The 19,004-nt window shown below is 32.4% G+C and overlaps 1 protein-coding gene across 1 annotated transcript; it reads right to left on the reverse strand.

Annotated features, from left to right (window-relative positions):
- Nucleotides 1-3,967: 3,967 nt before the first annotated feature.
- On the reverse strand, nt 3,968-15,290 carry LOC123218965 (G-type lectin S-receptor-like serine/threonine-protein kinase At1g67520). Its single transcript, XM_044640625.1, has 15 exons — nt 14,306-15,290; nt 14,021-14,134; nt 13,813-13,905; nt 13,523-13,734; nt 13,239-13,449; nt 12,905-13,142; nt 12,662-12,812; nt 12,245-12,550; nt 6,024-6,798; nt 5,542-5,616; nt 5,251-5,462; nt 4,968-5,178; nt 4,635-4,869; nt 4,388-4,538; nt 3,968-4,276 (listed from the first exon to the last, which is right to left on the reverse strand). The coding sequence occupies exons 1-15, from the start codon at nt 15,282-15,284 to the stop codon at nt 3,968-3,970; spliced, it is 4,272 nt and encodes a 1,423-aa protein (XP_044496560.1). The 5' UTR covers nt 15,285-15,290.
- Between the last annotated feature and the right edge of the window lie 3,714 nt (nt 15,291-19,004).

The following is a 19,004-nucleotide window of genomic DNA, read 5'->3' on the forward strand; positions in this document are numbered from 1 at the left end:
TCTCCATTGCATTCAATCATTATTCATAAAATTGAATAGCGATAACACGTGTGGCCAATATCAATTTGCACCTCTGTAGATGTCTCACAAACCAATTAGCCTCCCATTTTTTATGAACAGTTTGACGTAATGAAAAGTAAGTTGGCACGATTGTATCTACTTGGTTTTTATTGTTCAACGAAGGAAAAATTTTCTATTTTCTATTTTCCGACCAAAAACTTCGTTTCACTCAACAATCAATCAATCAATCAAATTAATTAAAAACAAATTTTCATAATCTAACAAGTAATTTTTACTAAAAAATCTTTTAATATATTAATCAAAATTAAAAAATTTTATTCTAAAAATAAAACTATGTATATGTACTTTGAGTACATAAATGAATACATATATACCATCAAATGATCAAGTAATTTTGAATTAATAATAAAATAATATTCAATTACATAATAACATATCATGTGTGTACTCAAAAGTGGGTATATATAATATTACTCATCATACGCTAATATAACTAATAAATAATTTTTATCAACTAGCAACCGTCTTTTTGTTAATTTATTTTCCATTTTAACTAAATTTTAGATGAAATTTTGGATTAAAATGTTTCAAAGGCTAGAGTTCTTAAGGTTAGAGATGAAGGTAAAACATGCATTAAGTTGAGATCGTAGCTATATTTATATAATCTATAGAATTTTGATTAATATCGTTTAACCTAAATAAAATTAGATTATTTTTAGTAGTTGCACATGATTAAATTTGATCTTTAATAACATTTGTATATTAATTTGTGACAAATAAAACAATGTATATATATTTTTTAATATAAAATTATATATAAAAATGATAGATCTTTGTATGATTAGGAGATATATTAATAAAACAATGACAAAACTAATAATTGATCGAACGCCCATGTGTTATTAATAAATGCCTCTTAATCTATCTGCTTTGAAAATCTTCCATCACTGTAATCTAATTAAATATACTTTAGATCCAACATTGCACACAACTCAATATAGATTTTGTATTATACTTAAAAAAGAGAATAAATATTACAATTTATATATTCTATGCTGTGATCACTTGATTGACAAGATCCCTTCAAAATGCAGAAACATACGCCAGAAATTCCAGGTCAAAACCTTGTCCTCCAGGCTTCTGATATCAACACCAACCTATCAGTATGCAATGCTTCAAAGTACAATGAAAATGAGCATGAATTAGTTCTCTTCTTGTTTCATTGAACAATCAAAATTCTGCCTAATGTTAATCTTGTTCGTTTTCTTCAATAAATATTTGTTCCATGAACTTGAACGTGATGTGGGTTCACTCTGCAACAAAAATGGCCAAAATGAAACATCACCATTAGTCTATAGAAAATGAATTTGTGGAGCTTGCTTGAGGAGCTAGTTATAATTACCAGACACATCTGAGGACATTGATGAGAAGATGAAACATGAAGTTGTCGGGATGGAGGAGTTGGGGCCGAACCATGCGCTCTAAGGTCAAGTTTCGAGGGAGAAGATTGCTGTAATACAGTAGAGTTGTGATGGAGGCTGCTGGATGCGCGACTACTTCTGTTAATAGCTCCATTAATGACCTGAACAAGATTGGCATAATAGCCTGCAAATATATTAAAAACATGAACAACAAGAATTTAATTTTAGGGAGATTTTGTAGCTTACCATGATTAAGTGTGAGGAAAATAGGTGGAGTATTGAGGAGAAATCATGGTTGGGATTTTGAGAATTTTGTCATCAGTTAGGGAGATAGACAGAGAAAGGTGGTTGGTTGTTCTTGTTGAGTAAGAGATTAGAATGTTGTTGAAGAGCTACTCTTCTTCAGCTGATGTTCATACCAACTCTTCTAAATTTCTTATGGGTGACTGAGAAACCCAAAGTTCCGGGCTAAAATGGTAGCAGAATTGGGGCATTGCATTGGGCTAATCGACACAGCTGTGCCTGTACAAATCCACAGAGCTCAAGTCACTATTTTGGGCCTGGAGGTCTATTTGTTTTATTATTTATAAGTGTAATGTTACGTATACATACTTTTGAATACATAATTGAATAAATAATTAATATGTCATCATACAATTTGATGCTAATTTATCCTCAATTCAAAATCTGACATATCATCTGTGTACCAAATTATATGTGCAATCGTAGTTTTAATGTTATACAAAGATGTGAATCGCATAAGGTGAAGGGTTTGTTACATCCCATATGATGAATATTTGCAAAGCTTCTTAGATTAAATTGATTAAAAACAGTAGCATGTTTCATCACCATAGATTTTAACTGAATAAAAAACTGTAGCCTCTTCCATCATAATCAACGATCAGCTTGGTTTAATCGTTTCCTTGAATGAAAATAATTTGGAATTCCTGGTAATTTAAAAATCCTTCTCATATTTTAACCTTTTGGAGGATCTAACAGTGTTGTCGGCTGATTTCCAAAGTGTCCCCCACCTATGCCACTCGGCACAGAGGAATAAATCAATTTCTTTTTTGCTTTTCATGCCTCACTAATCTCTTGAAGCTGACGAATTATCACAAGGCCAAGTCCTGAAAGATGGGGATGAACTTGTTTCATTTTCCGGGAAGTTCTGAAAATAGTTTCTTGTGTCTGTCTTGATTGTTTTGAACAAAACTCAAAATTTAATTCCAAATTATAAATTTTCATACAAGCTATGTATGGAAAGATGAATTTGGACCAGCTCAGATGGTTTTGCTTTTTGCTTTTGTAATCCAAAGCGTATTTTGATTGTTTATGGGCTTATAGATTATTTAACTAATCATATCTTAACATTCTTAAACAACGTATAAGCTGCTTAGCATCGGATTGGGCCAAATGGCTAGAGAGATTTCGTCTCTTAGCACCGGGAGAAAGATAGAGTACCAGTAAAGAGAGAACTAGTTGAAGAAGGCAGTTGGAGGCAGATTCTGGCCTAGAAGGAAAAAGAAAACCCTAGGGTGAAAATTAATTTTTCAAAACATAGGTTGGAGGGAATTGTGAGGTTTTAAAACTAGGGTGAGGAAATGCGATAATGTTTTATTTTTTTAAATATTATTAGTTAAATGATAATTATATCTTTAGAGTTACAAAATTGTGTTAACTTTAACAGTTGATGGATAAGTATTTAAAATTTCAAAACTTAACAAATGGAGATTTGACAATTAACTAAACCTTGGGTCTATTGGCTATCTTATATTGAAATACCATAGCACTTACTATTATATTTATGAGTGGTTGATTAAACAAAAATTAAGTTGTATTATGTAGTCGAACTTCTTTAAGATGAATGCAAGATAGATACACTAAATAAGTGATTAGATATACAAACAATATATAATTACAAGACACACACCATCAATACACTCATCAATACAGAATATCTATAGAATTCCTTCTGTTCAGAAACAACAAGAAACATGACTTTTGGTAGTTTCAACCATTTTCACGATCTTCTCATTGTGCTATTTTTATCTTCCATTATTGTTGGATCACGTTCCATCTCAATCCCCAAAATCATTAATAAAGCTTTGTATTGTGGAGTATTTTGTCTCCCAGCTTATGCCATTGTCATTAACAAATGAATACTTTTGTTCTGTTAATAACCACCTTGAGTTCATGGCTGGTCAGTTTTCATTTTGCAAGTATTCACACAACAGTTTTTAGAATATATCTGACAGGTCAAATTGTTCCTACTGTAACAAGTTGTTTAGAACCTTTGGTTCCAACAGGATAGAAAATTCGTACGAATCATCAGATATTATGGCGCTACTCTTCCTGCGATTCTGAGAGCATGTATCATAACAATGGTCGATTCTTATTAATACTACACAAATCAACTGATCCCAACAAGCTATTGTTATATTTTATGAATTGACTGATTATTCACACCACACAATAAACTGATAAATTATCACGGCTTCATGATTGTACTTCCTGCACAAGTATCTTTATCTTCCTTCGATCTCTGAAATTGTTACATTATTTGCAGAACAAATTTCAAATTTGCTTTGAGGAACTTGAGGCTCTTGAGAAGTAACATTAATGAAAAAAGCTGGTTGCTTTGGAGCAGGAAGAATCATAGTCTCATTGGCCAGCATGGAAATAACCTCCAGCATTGTTGGCCTATCCCTTGCTTGGTCTTGGACGCGCAGGAGACCCACATGAAGGTATCTCAACACTTGATTAGGGCAGCAACATTCATCCATTGTTTGCTCTATTAATTCTAAACCTTTACCTTCATTCCACAGCTGCCATGCCTGAATTAAATAGGTAAGGTTACATTAATTGTTGATGGATCTATGCTTTTGAAAAGTGTTAAGGCCCTTCACTTAATGAAATTATAGTGTAATTTATGATTGAAAACTTACATATCCAACAAGGTTGAGTGGGCGCTCTACATCGTCGCAACCGTTGATCTTCTTGCAACTCACAATTTCTAATACCATGACTCCAAAGCTGTACACGTCGGTTTTCATCGAGACAACGCCATTCAAAACATACTCCGGAGACATGTAGCCACTGAAATATATTTTAACTTCATGTGTTAATTTTAGTATGGGAAGGGAAAACATTTGTATATTTATGTGAATGCCTTCAACTGTACAGTATACTTACTGTGTTCCAACGATTCTATTTGTGTTTGCTTCTAACTCATCTACCCCAAAAGCTCTTGCTAGGCCAAAATCTGATATTTTTGGATTCATTTGGTCATCTAGTATGTTACTAGATTTCAAGTCTTTGTGAATTACTTTCAATCTTGAATATTTGTGGAGATAAATAAGTCCTTGAACAATTCCTTCGATTATACTAAGCTGTTTCTTTAGATTCAATGAGTTCTTTCTACTAGAATCTGTCTCAAAATACAAAAGAAGAAAAATGTAGGAATGAGCATCTGGTAGTTGATGGACTTGGAGCTGTAAAAATTGTAACATTTATGGACAGACATACCAAAAAGAAAGAAATCCAAACTTTTGTTAGGCATGTACTCATAAACTAAAACCCTTTCTCCTCCATGAAGAGAACATCCTAAAAGCCTAACAAGATTAGTGTGTTGGAGTTTGGCAATGAGTTTGGCTTCATTCTTGAACTCTACTACTCCCTGTCCTGAACTTTGTGAGAGCTTCTTAACTGCTATTTCTTGTCCATCTGGCAATTTTCCCTGAAACCGTGGCATTTTTGGTGATAACCAATTGCACGCCTAAATAATAAAAGTAAAGTTTCCAAAGTTTACCTTATACACTGTACCAAAATCACCCTGTCCTAGCTTATTTGTTGCTGAGAAATTGTTTGTAGCAGCAGCGATAATTTGAAAATCAAATATCTCCATCTCTTGTTTCTGATCTTTATGTTGGGATTTTCGTTTCCCGAATGTTATCGGAAGTGATACTGAGATGTTATCTCCAAGTTCATGTGATAGCTTCCAGCGATTCCATATGCTTTCCACTGAGTAAATTAACTAAAATTTAAACATTTTTTTATAAATTGATAAATTGACATACTATTTCTTAATCCCCAAACTTACCTTTAGTCTTGAGTTTTCTCAATATCAAATAGCTGTGGTAGCATAACAGAGGTATTAATAAAAATGCTCCTACTACTGACTTCCATCATTCCTCCGCTGCAACAAAACAACATTGACAATGTTAAAAATGGATTCTCCTAAATACATACCTCCATGAAACAATAATTCAAACGATATCAAAGCCTATGTTTTGACAGATTGCATACATACCTTTGCCTAATTTGTCCCTCCACATATGGTAACAATAGAAACCAAAAAGAGTCACCACTGTAGTTACCAATATTATAATGAATAACTGTGTATGTTGCCACAACCTTTTCTCTAGCAATTTCATGAAAACAAATTATAATTCTAACCAAGAGTTAGTGATTCTGCAGAACAGCTTTTCTTAATTACTTTGCACGCGCTTTCTTCACATAGAGTAGAAAAGGTTTGGTTTATTTGTAATAATAATGTAAAATTCAATATACAAGCAGGCTTACCTTCGAGTGCCATTTTATCAAATAACTTCTCAGACCTTCCAAATACAGCCCTTTCAAGTGTTAATGACCTTTTGTCGCGCACTAATCTGAGATGTCCATCCTGATTAAGTATCAAGGTTGGAAAAGGTGTGACATCTTCATTTACGGAATAATTGAAGTATTGTTCTTGTTCATTTGAAGTGTAGCTAAAGTTGTAGAAAATATTTGGTAAAGAAGCTTTTGCAAAGGAACCATTTTTCTGCCAGTACCCGCTTTGCCAAATGATTTTCTCTCCTGACTGCATCATCAACCGGCCGTCTTGAACACTGAGGTCCATGCTGAGTGTATATGTACCATTGGCAGGATTATTTTCTGTAATCCATGAATGAAGATACCATTGACGCCCACTTTGCCAGTTGATTCCCAGTTTCATTCCAGGCAACACCCACCCTGTTGGTCCGTTCGAATTCATTTCATACGGGATGAAATTTCCAGATTTGTCTAGAAAAGCACTTGTGTTACTAGCCCCTTCAACTGAACTGATTGCAATAGGATTGCCCTTGTTATGTAAGATTTGCAAATTTCCATTTGTACTGCTTATTGTAAGCCTTCCGGATTCATCTGCCATTGGAGTGTTCCTGTTGGCAACCCACACAGGCTGAATTCTATTGTTGAGAGCACACCGAGAACTGTAGTAGTCTTTGTAGCAATCTCGATCAGCATGACCATAGTATTGTCGGCCATCCAATTCCTGAGCCCTATAATACCATATTCCTAAGTAACGGTCTGTAGTGCCCTATAATACCAGGTGATCCCCATCTTTGAGCAATTGCCCTTGAAGCAATTTGTCTGCTTGGGAATAAGCAGTTCCAAACAGAAGTGTAAGGCATAGAAAGCTCGGAAGGATGTGATCTGCTCCTGTTGTAGCCATTGAGAATTGTGTGCAACCAGAAATGAGTTTTTTGTAGTTGTATGAATTGTTTCAAGTCCTTGCAATGAATTTAAGTCATACAAATTAACGTTTTTATAATTGGATCAAACATTGACCCAATAGAGGGGACAGTCTAGTCCAATCAGTAGTCAGATGATTTATCAGTAGTTAGAGTGATTAACTATTTAAAAATAATATTTAAAATAATTTTATATAATTTATTATTTAATATATAATCTAAAATATTTTGGTATTAAAATAAATTTAGTAGGCCTTAGATTTAACTGGTAATGAATTTTTTCAAAGAAAACTATTTTTAATGTTGACTGAGCCAAACCCACTCTGAGCGAATGGTTTGAATGGTTCAATCCGGTTTAAAAACAGTTTAACTCTAAGAATGATTTTCAAATAAATTGAAACTGATTTGGCTAACAGGTCTTGGTTCAAACAATCAGTCTAGTTTCATGTCTCAAAACCATGGTACAAATACAATGGGAATCAAAACTATTGACTTCAGGGTTTCATATTGTCAACTTAGCACATATATTAAATTTGAATATTCTGAAGTGACTTCGTGGAAGAACTATTATTAGAGCCCCACAATCCTCAACCACAGAAGACTTCATCAGTGTTACATCTATCACTGACAGGTAGAATTACTATTTCTCACCGTCTTATGTTTTATGTTTGAATATACGGAACCCTCCACCTCCACAAAGAAGTTATTGGGTTTGTAGGAGGCATAGGTCTAGCTTCTGGTTGATTCATAACGAGCCTTCCGTTCTTGTTATATTTCTGGTAGTGATAAAGAGACCTTGGTTTGGGAGGTTTATTTGTTTTCAGGGCACCTCAAATTGTCTTGAAAAGATTACATATTTTAAGCAGGACTAACAGAATTATGTTTTGTATTTATTTGAAGTACTGTAGCCACAGTCTTAGAATATATTTAACGGGTCAAGATGGTCCTTCCATAAAAAATTGATTTATACCCTTAGCATTAGGTTCCAAGAGTCAATAAAGTTCGTATGAAATCATCAAATGTTGTCGGTTCTAGTCAATATTCATGCATCTGCTCAGCACCATCTGAAGATGAGTTCGGCTGTAGCATGGCTAATTTTTAATCTTTTTATATAAAAGAATAAAGAAAAAGACTTTTATGAAGGCTTAATAAAACACAGATTAGGGAATAAGAAGGCAATATTTAGAATATTAACCATGAAACGCTAAAATAAGAATGTGATAGCCATTTGTAAAATTATGTACATGCACAAAATGTTTGGCTATTGATAGCTTTCTTTGATTTACTTAATTTTGTCTGTTAAATATTTAGAGGAGAGTTTGGCAAATGGGGGCCAAGGCCTCGAGCCCTATCTTCAACAAACATGGTTCAGACTGATCCCAAGATCAAGGGCCTTGCTGGTTAGGCCCTTGGTCTTAGATTTTGTGGCGTGCTACTTATTGAAGTCCAATTAAGTAATATGAAATTTATTTTATACTTAAATACAAACACTTTGTATTGTATTCAATATTTCATTAATTGGTTGATAAAAGGGAAATTAATTAAAATAAATAAAAAATTTTCTGTCTAAACTTTTTTCGATAAACCTTGAGTGATTTTATTTTTTTAAGTAAATTTAATTTTTATTTTAATAATACCCTTTATCTTATTACTTCATATTCGAAATAATTTTTACTGGACAATTTTCTTTTTCTCTTGTATTATTATATTGGGTATATAGATTAATTTTAAATTAATTTTTATGTAATTGTTAATATTTATGGATGAAAAACAAATTAACTTTTGATGTAAAGGTTGATGTTTGCAAATCGTAATAAAATGATGGACATAACTACACAGAGTGCGTGTGAGTGTGAAAGGGTGTACGTAAGCCCGAAGGGTGCATGCAAATGCGAAAAGGATTTGAGCAGGTGTAAAGGAGTGCGCGAGGGTGCAAAAAGGTGTAAAAAGGTACACACGGATGAAAAAGGGTGCGAATATATATAAAGGGGTGCGAAGAATATATAATGTAATATACATTATAATATATATATGTATAAAATATAATATAATATAACATAATATAATATATATATGTATTCACCTGTTGGCACCCTTTTGTATTTGCACGTATCCTTTCGTATTCATTTGCATCTTTTTGCACTCGCACGTACTTTTTCGGACCCTCGCACCCTTTTGCACCCACACAAACCTTTTCACACCCATATACACTCTATATAGTTATGTTTATTATTTCCTTATGATTTATAAATATTAATCTTTACATAAAAAATTAATCTGTTTTTGATTTGTAAATATCAATAATTACACAAAAATTAATTTAAAATTAATTTGTATACTCAATATGATGATACAGAAGAAAAAGAAAATTCTCTAGTAAAAACTGTTCCGAATATAAAGTAATAAGGTAAATATATTATTGGAATAAAAAATAAATTTGTTTAAAAAAGTAAAATCATTCAGAGTTTGCCGAAAAAGATTTAGGCAAAAAATTTTGTGCCTATTTTAGTTAATCTCCCTTGATAAAACAATAAACATTTTAATTCGTGTTTTCGGTCAAAGTTCCTTTTGAAAATTGTACGAGAACAATACTAAAGAAAATAATTAGTTAAGTAAACAATATATAATAGGCCAAAGGACTATTTCCCACCCAAGTTTTAATGCAAAAGTAAATATATTTGTAAGGTTTTAAAACTCCAAATACCTACTCATGATTAAATTTTTATTAAAAATCTCAGTTAAAGATAGGGTTAAAACTATTAGTTATTAAAAAGATTAAAATTTTATCATATTTTCCTCTCTAGATTTATAAATCTCACAATTTTTCCTACCTAAAGTTTCTAAGTTTTGAAAAGTGACTGTTTCACCACCAAATCCTTAGGCTTTTTTTCTCTGGACAGTGACAATGACTGTTTGAAGACTGGAGTAAAAGTTGGCGACCACTCCAATAGATGAAACTTTGTCGACAAAGATGAAGAGACGAAGAGATGTCGTTTCTTCATTTCCGTCGATGAAGAGACATCATCTTTTCGTCGATGTCTAGATAGAGATAAAGATTTTTGTCTCTTCCTAGTCGTCGACAAAGAGATATTGTCTTTGTTGATGAAGAGACGTTATCTCTTCGTTGACGAAAATGAAGGTTCATCTGCTGAAGTGGTCGCTCGCTTTTCATCCAATCTTTAGATGGTCATCGTCGCCATTGGAAGAAAGAAAACCTTGTGATTTGGGGCTGAAATAGTCACTTTTCAAAAGTTGAAAATTTTAGGTGAAAGAAAAATTATGAGTTTTTTAAATTTGAGAAAGAAAACGTGATAAAATTTTAATTTTTTAATAAATGATGGTTTTACCCTTAATCTTAATAAAAATTTAGTTATTAATAAATATTTAAATTTTTATAAATATATAATTATTTTTACATTAAAATTTGAGTGAGAAATAGTACTTTGGCTTATATAATAATTTGACATATGTTTGCACGTTAGTCATGGAAAGCGTTTAATGCAAAGTGGGTCATTAGATTTCCCCAGCATAATTATGAGAGATGAAAAGCTGAACAGCATTTGGAAGACTTTTCTTGGAAGAGCAGTATTAATTAATTGGATGAATTTTCTCAAGATGCATGCATTTAATGTGTATTCTTTCAATTGGAATATTTGCAAAAATGTCAATCAGTCTATGCAATGACTTTGACTTAAGAGGTCATCGTCCTTTCACAGAAACTCTATTATGTTAAAATCTGAAAAAGACTCTCTACGTGTTATATAAGTTGTTAATAATCCCACGATAAAATCATATATATATATTTTAAAATATATAATTAAGTATATTAATAATATATTATTATATAATTAAATTATTTTTAATTTAAATAAAATAATATTTAATTATATAATAATATATTACCTAAATGCAAAATTATATATTGAAAAGTATGCATACTTAACTTTACTCATAATCAAACCACGTTTTATGATTTGTCCAACAAACAAGTCTCACGCGTCAATTCCTTCTCATTCTAGTTACCGTGCATGTTTATGTTTTCACACACTGTTGATAAATATAGCTTGTACATTAAGTTAATTTAAAGGAGGTTTTGCTTGATATCAATATGCATGCCCTAGATGTTATTCTGTACCTCGCAAATTTCACCAAGTTTTGATTCATTCTAGTTGTGAAACCTACAGTTAGATAGAAGGAATTCTATCTATAAACAACAAAAAAGGTGACTTTCGACAGGGTATTCAATACTGTAATAATCAATTATTGATGATAAAACATGATAATACAGTAGTTTACATAACGAAAAATCGATAGGTATAGAAAACCTATTCTAAAAAATTATAGCAAAAACACTTTATTTTTTGTAAATTAACAAGCACTCGTTCATCCAATTGTTGCCCATTTGATTCAATAAATTAGTTTTCAAAATATTCTTTGTAGAAAACACATTTTCAACTATTGCAATAGTTCGTGAACAAAACTAATGCTAACTTAATAAACAAAAAAACTTTGTCACATGTAAATTCTTAACACTTTCTATTGAAATCTATAAATTATTATGAAATTTATCTTATATTGAAATACCATAACACTTTCTATTATATTTATGAGTGGCTGATTAAACAAAAAAAGTTAGTTTGTATTGTCCAATCAAACTTCTTTTAGAAGAATGTATGATAGATATATTAAACAAGTGATCAATAAAGAACACATGCAAAATTCTTTTTATCCATAAACAATAAAAAGAGTAACAGTTTGGTAGTTTTAACCATTTTTACGATCTCCTCAACCTTCTATTTTTATCTTTCATTATTATAAGATCACATTCCATCTCTATCCTTAAAATCATCATTCAAGCATTTTCTTGTAAAGTTTTATGTCTCCCAGCTTATGCCGTTGTCATTTATAAATGTATACTTTAATTGGTTCTATTAATCAACACATTGAGTTCATGACTGATCATTTCTCGCTTTGCAAGTATTCATACAACAGCGGTTTTCAGAATGTATGTCTAACAGGTCAAATTGTTCCTAGTGTAACAAGTTGATTAATACCTTTGGTTCCAACAGGGTATAAAATTCGTATGAATCATCAAATATTATGGTGCTACTCTTGCTGCGAATCTTAGAGCATGCATCGTAACAATGGTTGATTCGAATTAATACTACACAAATCACTTGATCCCAACATGCTATAGTTGGGATTTTATGAATTGATTGATCATTCATACTTCACAATAAACTGATAAATTATCACGCCTTCATGATTGTACTCCCTGCACAAAGATATTTACCTTCCTTCCATCTCTGAAATTGTCACATTATTTGCTGAACAAATTTCAAATTTGTTTTGAGGAACTTGAGGCTCTTGAGAAGTAACATTAATGAAAAATGCTGGTTGCTTTGGAGCAGGTAGAATCGTAGTCTCATTGGTGAGCATGGAAATAACCTCCAACATTGTTGGCCTATCCCTCGCTTGGTCTTGGACGCACAGGAGACCCACATGAAGGTATCTCAACACTTGATTAGCGCAGCAACATTCATCCATTGTTTGCTCTATTAATTCTAAACCTTTACCTTCATTCCACAGCTGCCATGCCTGAATTAAATAGGTAAGGTTAGATTAACTGTTGATAGAAATATGGTTTTGAAAAGTGTTAAGGTCCTTCACTTAATGAAATTATAGTGTAATTTATGATTGAAAACTTACATATCCAACAAGGTTGAGTGGGCGCTCTGGGTCGTAGCAACCACTGTTCTTCTTGCAACTCATAATTTCTAATACCATGACTCCAAAGCTGTATACATCAGTTTTCATTGAGACAACGCCTTTCAAAACATACTCCGGAGACATGTAGCCACTAAAAAATAATTTAAGTTGATGAGTTAATTTTAGTATGGAACGGGAAAGCATTTGTATATTTATTTGAATGGCTTTTAATTGTATACTTACTGTGTTCCAACGATTCTATTGGTGTTTGCTTCTAACTCATCCACCCCAAAAGCTCTTGCTAGGCCAAAATCTGATATTTTTGGATTCATTTGATCATCTAGTAATATGTTACTAGATTTCAAATCTCTGTGAATCACTTTCAATCTTGAATATTTATGGAGATAAATAAGTCCTTGAGCGATTCCTTCAATTATGCTAAGACGTTTCTTCAGATTCAATAAGTTCTCTCTACTCGAATCTGTCTCAAAAGATGAAAGGAAAAAAATTGTAATGAGCAGCTGGTAGTTGATGGAGTTGGAGCTGTAGAAATTCTAACATTTATGGACAGACATACCAAAAAGAAAGAAGTCCAAACTTTTGTTACGCAAGTACTCATAAACTAAAATCCTTTCTCCTCCATGAAGAGAACATCCTAAAAGCCTAACAAGATTAGTGTGTTGGAGTTTGGCAATGAGTTTAGCTTCATTCTTGAACTCAACTATTCCCTGTCCTGAACTTTTTGAGAGCTTCTTAACTGCTATTTCTGGTCCATCTGGTAATTTTCCCTGAAACCATGGCATTTTTAGTGATAACCAATTGTACACCTAATTTAATAAAAGTAAAGGTTCCAATGTTTACCTTATACACTGCACCAAAACCACCCTGTCCTAGCTTATTTGTCGCTGAGAAATTGTTTGTAGCAGCAGCAATAATTTGAAAATCAAATATCTTCATCTCTTGTTTCTGATCTTTATGTTGGGATTTTCGTCTCCCGAATGTTATTGGAAGTGATACTGAGATGTTATCTCCAAGTTCATGTAATAGCTTCCATCGATTCCATATGCTTTCCACTGAGTAAATTAACTAAAATTTAAACATTTTTTATAAATTGATCAATCGGCAAACTATTTCTTAATCCCCAAACTTACCTTTAATCTTGAGTTTTCTCAATATCAAATAGCTGTGGTAGCATAACAGAGGTATTAATAAAACTATTCCAAGTGACTTCCACCATTCCTCCTCTGCAACGAAAAAATATAAATAACATTGACCATGTTAAAGATGGATTCTCCTAAACACATGAAACAAATATTCAGACGATATCAAAGCCTATATTTTGAAAGATTGAATACATACCTATGTCTAACTTGTATTCTCTCCACTTTCGGTAACAATAGAAACCAAAAAGAGTCACCACTGTAATTACCAGTATTCCAATGAATAACTGTGTATGCTGCCACAATCTTTTCTCTGGCAATTTCATGCAAACAAATTATAATTCTAACAAAAATTAAACAAGAGTTGGTAATTCTGCAGAATAACTTTTCTTAATTAATTTGCAAGTGGTTTCTTCACATAAAGCAGAGAAGTTTTAGTTTATTTGTAATGACATTGTAAAATTCAATGTACAAGCAGGCGTACCTTCGTGTGCTATTGTTTCAAAAAACTGCTCAGACCTTCCAAATACAGCGGCTTCAAGTGTTTCTGAACTTTCGTCGCGCACGAATCTGAGATGCCCGTCCTGACTAAGTATCAAGGCTGGAAAAGATGTGACATCTTCATTTACAGAATAATTGAAGTATTTCTCTTGTTCATTTGAAGTGTAGCTAAAGTTGTAGAAAATGTTTGGTGAGTCAGCTTCTGTGAAGGAACCATTTAGCCAGTACCCGCTTTGCCAAATGGTTTTCTCTCCTGACCGGATCAGCAACGTGCCATATTGATCACTGAGGGCCATCCTGAGTGTATATGCACCATTGGCAGGATTACTTTCTGTAATCCATGAATTAAGATACCATTGACGCCGACTTTGCCAGTTGATTCCCAGTTTCATTCCAGGCAGAAGGGTGTCAGTTGGATAATCAAAGCTTTGCCATAACACCCGCCCTGTCGATCCATTCGAATTCATTTCATACAGGATGAAATTTCCAGATTTGTCCAGAAAAGCACTTGTATTACTACCTCCTTGAACTGAACTGATTAAAGTAGGATTCCCCTTGTTATGTAAGATTTGCAGATTTCCATTTGTACTGTTTATTGTAAGCCTTCCGGATTTATCCGAGACTGGAGTGTCCCTGTTGGCAACCCACACGGGTTGAATCCTATTGCTGCGAGCACACTGAGAACTGTAGTAGTCTTTGTAGCAATCTCGATCAGCATGACCATAGAATTGTTGGCCGTCCAATTCGTGAGACCTGTAATACCATATTCCTAAGTAACGCTTTGTAGTGCCCGGTGGACTAAAAAATCCCAACCTGAAGTTACCAAAAGCAGAAACCAGCTGATCCCCATCTTTGAGCAATTGCCCTTGAAGCAATTTGTCTGTCTGGGAATAAGCAGTTCCAAACAGAAGTATAAGGCATAGAAAGCTGGGAAGGATGTGATCTGTTCCGTTTGTAGCCATTGAGAATTGTGTGCACGCGGAAATGAGTTTTTTCCTTTTTTTTTAGTTGTAAGAATAGTTTCGAGTCCTTGCAATGAATTTCATACAAATCAGTATTTTTATAATTGGATTGGACACCAACCCAAGTAGTGGGGGTGGCTTGGTCCAATCATTGGATAGACCGACTGATCAGTAGAAGAGAGAGTTTGGCCAATCGATGGTTACACTAGTTGATCAGTGGTTAAATGGTTAATTTTTTAAAAATAATATTTAAAATAATTTTATATAATTTATTATTTAATATATAATCTAAAACATTTTGACATTAAAATAAACTTTTTTTTTGGTAAATAATTAATTAGAGAGTTTTATAAATGTGACAATAACTCAAATTCAAATATTCTCTTTATAAGTTTTAATGTTTCATCAATTTTACTAACCTCTCTTGTTATATTAAAATAAACTTAGTATAATATTATACATGTTTAAAATTGATAAAGGAGGTATGGATTCAATTGATAATGAATATTTAAAAAAAAAATGTTTCTGTATTCACAAGATCAAATCCGGTTTTTATCCTGTTTAACCAAATGGTTCAAACGGTTCAATTCGGTTCAAAAGTTATTTAACTCTAAAAATGGTTTTCAAGCAAATCGAAACCGCTTTGTTTAACGGGTCCTAGTTCAACAGCTTGTCCTATTTTCATGTTTCAAACAACAATGGGAATCAAAACTATCGACTTCAGGGTTTCATACTGTCAAATTAGGACTTATATTGCGTCTGAATATCTAAAATGACTTCTTTTTGAGAGTCAATGTGGAAGAATTATTGTTAGAGCCCCACAATCCTCAACCACGCTAGACTTCATCACTGTTGGATCAATCACCGACATGTAGAACTACTATTTCTCGCCGTTTTATGCTTTATGTTTGAATGACAGTTTTTTACGTTCAAACTTTGAAAATGAGGCTTTCCCCCTTCGATCCTTCTTTATAATTGTTTTAATGTCAAATTTAACTTGAAAATACATTTAGGTAATAATTTTTTAATTAATTTTAAATCTTAATTACAAAATTTTATTAATTAATTTTCATTATTTTTGTTTTTGCTTTTTAAATTTTTTTTTTCTTCTTACAATTGCTTTCCTAGACTTCACTACAAATAACACAAACTCTCTCTCAATCATTAACAATATATGGAAACCCAATCTTTAAGAGATAATTTGATTGATAAAAGAAGAAAATCAATATGTAAGAGCATCGGTTCAAGTCAATTTTGACGATATATTAAAATCAAACTCTAAATTTATTTGATTAATCAGTTGTAGAGTCAATCACTTGATCGAATGTTTATCCTACTCGATGTGATTAGTTTGATTTCTAAAAGACAGTTTGACTTGAGTGAGGTTCCTCGTTACCAATATATATATATATATATATATATATATATATTATTTATTTATTCACGGAATCCCCCACCTCCACGAAGAAGTTGTTGGGTTTGTAGGAGGCATAGAACTAGCTTCTGGTTGATTCATGACGAGCCCTTCGTTCTTGTTATATTTCTTGTAGTGATACAGAGACCTTGGTTTGGGAGGTTTATTTTGCATGCAGGGCACCTCAAATTGTCTTGAAAAAATTACATATTTTAAGCAAGAGTAACAGAATTATGTTTTGTATTTTTTTGAAGTATTGTAGCTGGCAACAGTCTTAGAATATATTTGACAGGTCAAGATGTTCCTTCCATATCAAGTTGATTTATACCTTGGGTTCAAGGAGTCGATAAAATGAGTTCGGCTGTAGCATGGCTAATTTTTAATCATTTTATATAAAAGAATAAAGAAAAAGACTTTTACGAAGGCGGAATAAAACACAGATTAAGGAATAAGAAGGCAATATTAAGAATAGTAACCATTGAAAGCTAAAATAAGAATGTGATAGCCATTTGTTAAATTATGTACATACACAAAATGTTTGGCTACTGATAGCTTTCTTTGATTTACTTAATTTTGTCTTTTAACTATTTAGAGGAGAGTTTGGCAAATTGGGGCCAAGACCTCGAGCCGTATCTTCAAGAACATGGTTCACACTGATCCCAAGATCAAGGGCCTTGCGGGTCAGGCCCTTGGTCATAGATTTTGTGAGGTGCTACTTATTGAAGTCCAATTGACTAGTATGAAATTTATTTTATACTTAAGAACTATAACACTTTGTGTTGTATTTAACATTTATTGATTGGTTGATAAAACAATAAACATTTTAATTTGTGTTTTCGGTCAAAGTTCCTTTTGAAAATTGTACGACAACAATGCTAGAGAAAATAATTAGTTAAATAAACAATATATAATAATTAGACACATCGTTTACACGCTAGTCATGAAAAGCTTTTCACGCAAAGCAGGTCATTAGATTTCCCCGACATAATAATGAGAGATGAAAAGCCGAAGAGCATTGGGAAGACTTTTCTTGGAAGAGTAGTGTTAATTGATTTTCTTGGAAGGTTCATTTTGGCAAGTTGACCATCACCAGTTTTAAATAGGCCAAAGGACTATTTCCCACCTAAGGTATGTTGATTTCCCAAGTTTCTCCATTAACTTTGAAAATACTATTTACCACCTATAGTCGTTTAAATCTGTTAATTTTAAAGGCAAAATCATCATTTCATTTTAATGTTAAAAATAAATTTAAATATGATTTCATTTTCTCCCTAGAAGTTTAAAAATTAACTTTTCTTCCCTAAACTAAGTTTGAAAAAAATTATATTTTTTCCTTAGAGTTTAGTTTCAAAATCCGATCATCTTCTTCGGTGCCATCATTGGCCATCTCTCCCTCCCAACGGCTCCCTATCCTCCGATGAGCTGTCTCATCTTCACCCCCAACCCCTTCAGTGTCCAAAAACGTCGTCTGGGAAGAGGAATCGTCTTCCCAAACGAAGACGAGAAATTAACATGTTTTGTGATTTGTCTAACAAACAAAAGTCTCACGCGTTATCTAACACAGAATGGACACAAGTTTTAGCATAAGGACAAAATTTCATCAACTATATTTTGTGTAGACTTTGAACGAGAAATTAACATTTTAGTTCCTTCTCATTCTAGTTACCGTGTATGTTTATGTTTTCACACACTGTTGATAAATATAGCTTGTATATTAAGTTAATTTAAAGGAGGTTTTGCTTGAAATCAATATGCATGCCCTAGATGTTATTCTGTACCTCGCAAATTTCATTGAGTTTTAATTCATTCTAATTGTGAAACCTGCATTTAGATAGAAGGAATTCTATCTATAAACAACAAGAAGGGTGACTTTTGACAGGACATTCAATATTATAATAATCAATTTACAATATAAATATCTACATTCATCTTTAACGTAAATAAATATGCAAAATAAGACGAAATAATTCTATTTTATTGATAATAAAACATGATAATCTAATAGTTTATATAACCAAAAATTGATAGCAATAGAAAACCTATTCTAATAAATTATAGCAAAAACGTTCTATTCTTTGTAAATTAACAAGCACTCGTTCATGCAATTGTCACCCATTTGATTACACAAATTAGTTTTCAAAGGATTTATCGTAGAAAATACCTTTTCAACTATTGCAATAGCTACAAACAAAACCAATGCTAATTTAATAAACAAAAAAACTTTGTCATAAATAACATTCTTAACACTTTCTATTGAAGTCTATAAATTACTATGAAATTTATCTTATATTGAAATACCATAACAC

The sequence above is a fragment of the Mangifera indica genome, chromosome 6 (assembly GCF_011075055.1).
Source record: "Mangifera indica cultivar Alphonso chromosome 6, CATAS_Mindica_2.1, whole genome shotgun sequence".
NCBI classification, from domain to species: domain Eukaryota; kingdom Viridiplantae; phylum Streptophyta; class Magnoliopsida; order Sapindales; family Anacardiaceae; genus Mangifera; species Mangifera indica.

Bases quoted from the DNA above. Each gene is read 5' to 3' on its own strand.
- LOC123218965 (XM_044640625.1), bottom strand. From the start codon at position 15,284: ATGGCTACAAACGGAACAGATCACATCCTTCCCAGCTTTCTATGCCTT. The intron at 12,813-12,904 runs GTAAGTATACAA...ATTATTTTTTAG, and splicing joins AATAGAATCGTTGGAACACA to TGGCTACATGTCTCCGGAGT. The intron at 12,551-12,661 runs GTAAGTTTTCAA...TATTTAATTCAG, and splicing joins CACTCAACCTTGTTGGATAT to GCATGGCAGCTGTGGAATGA.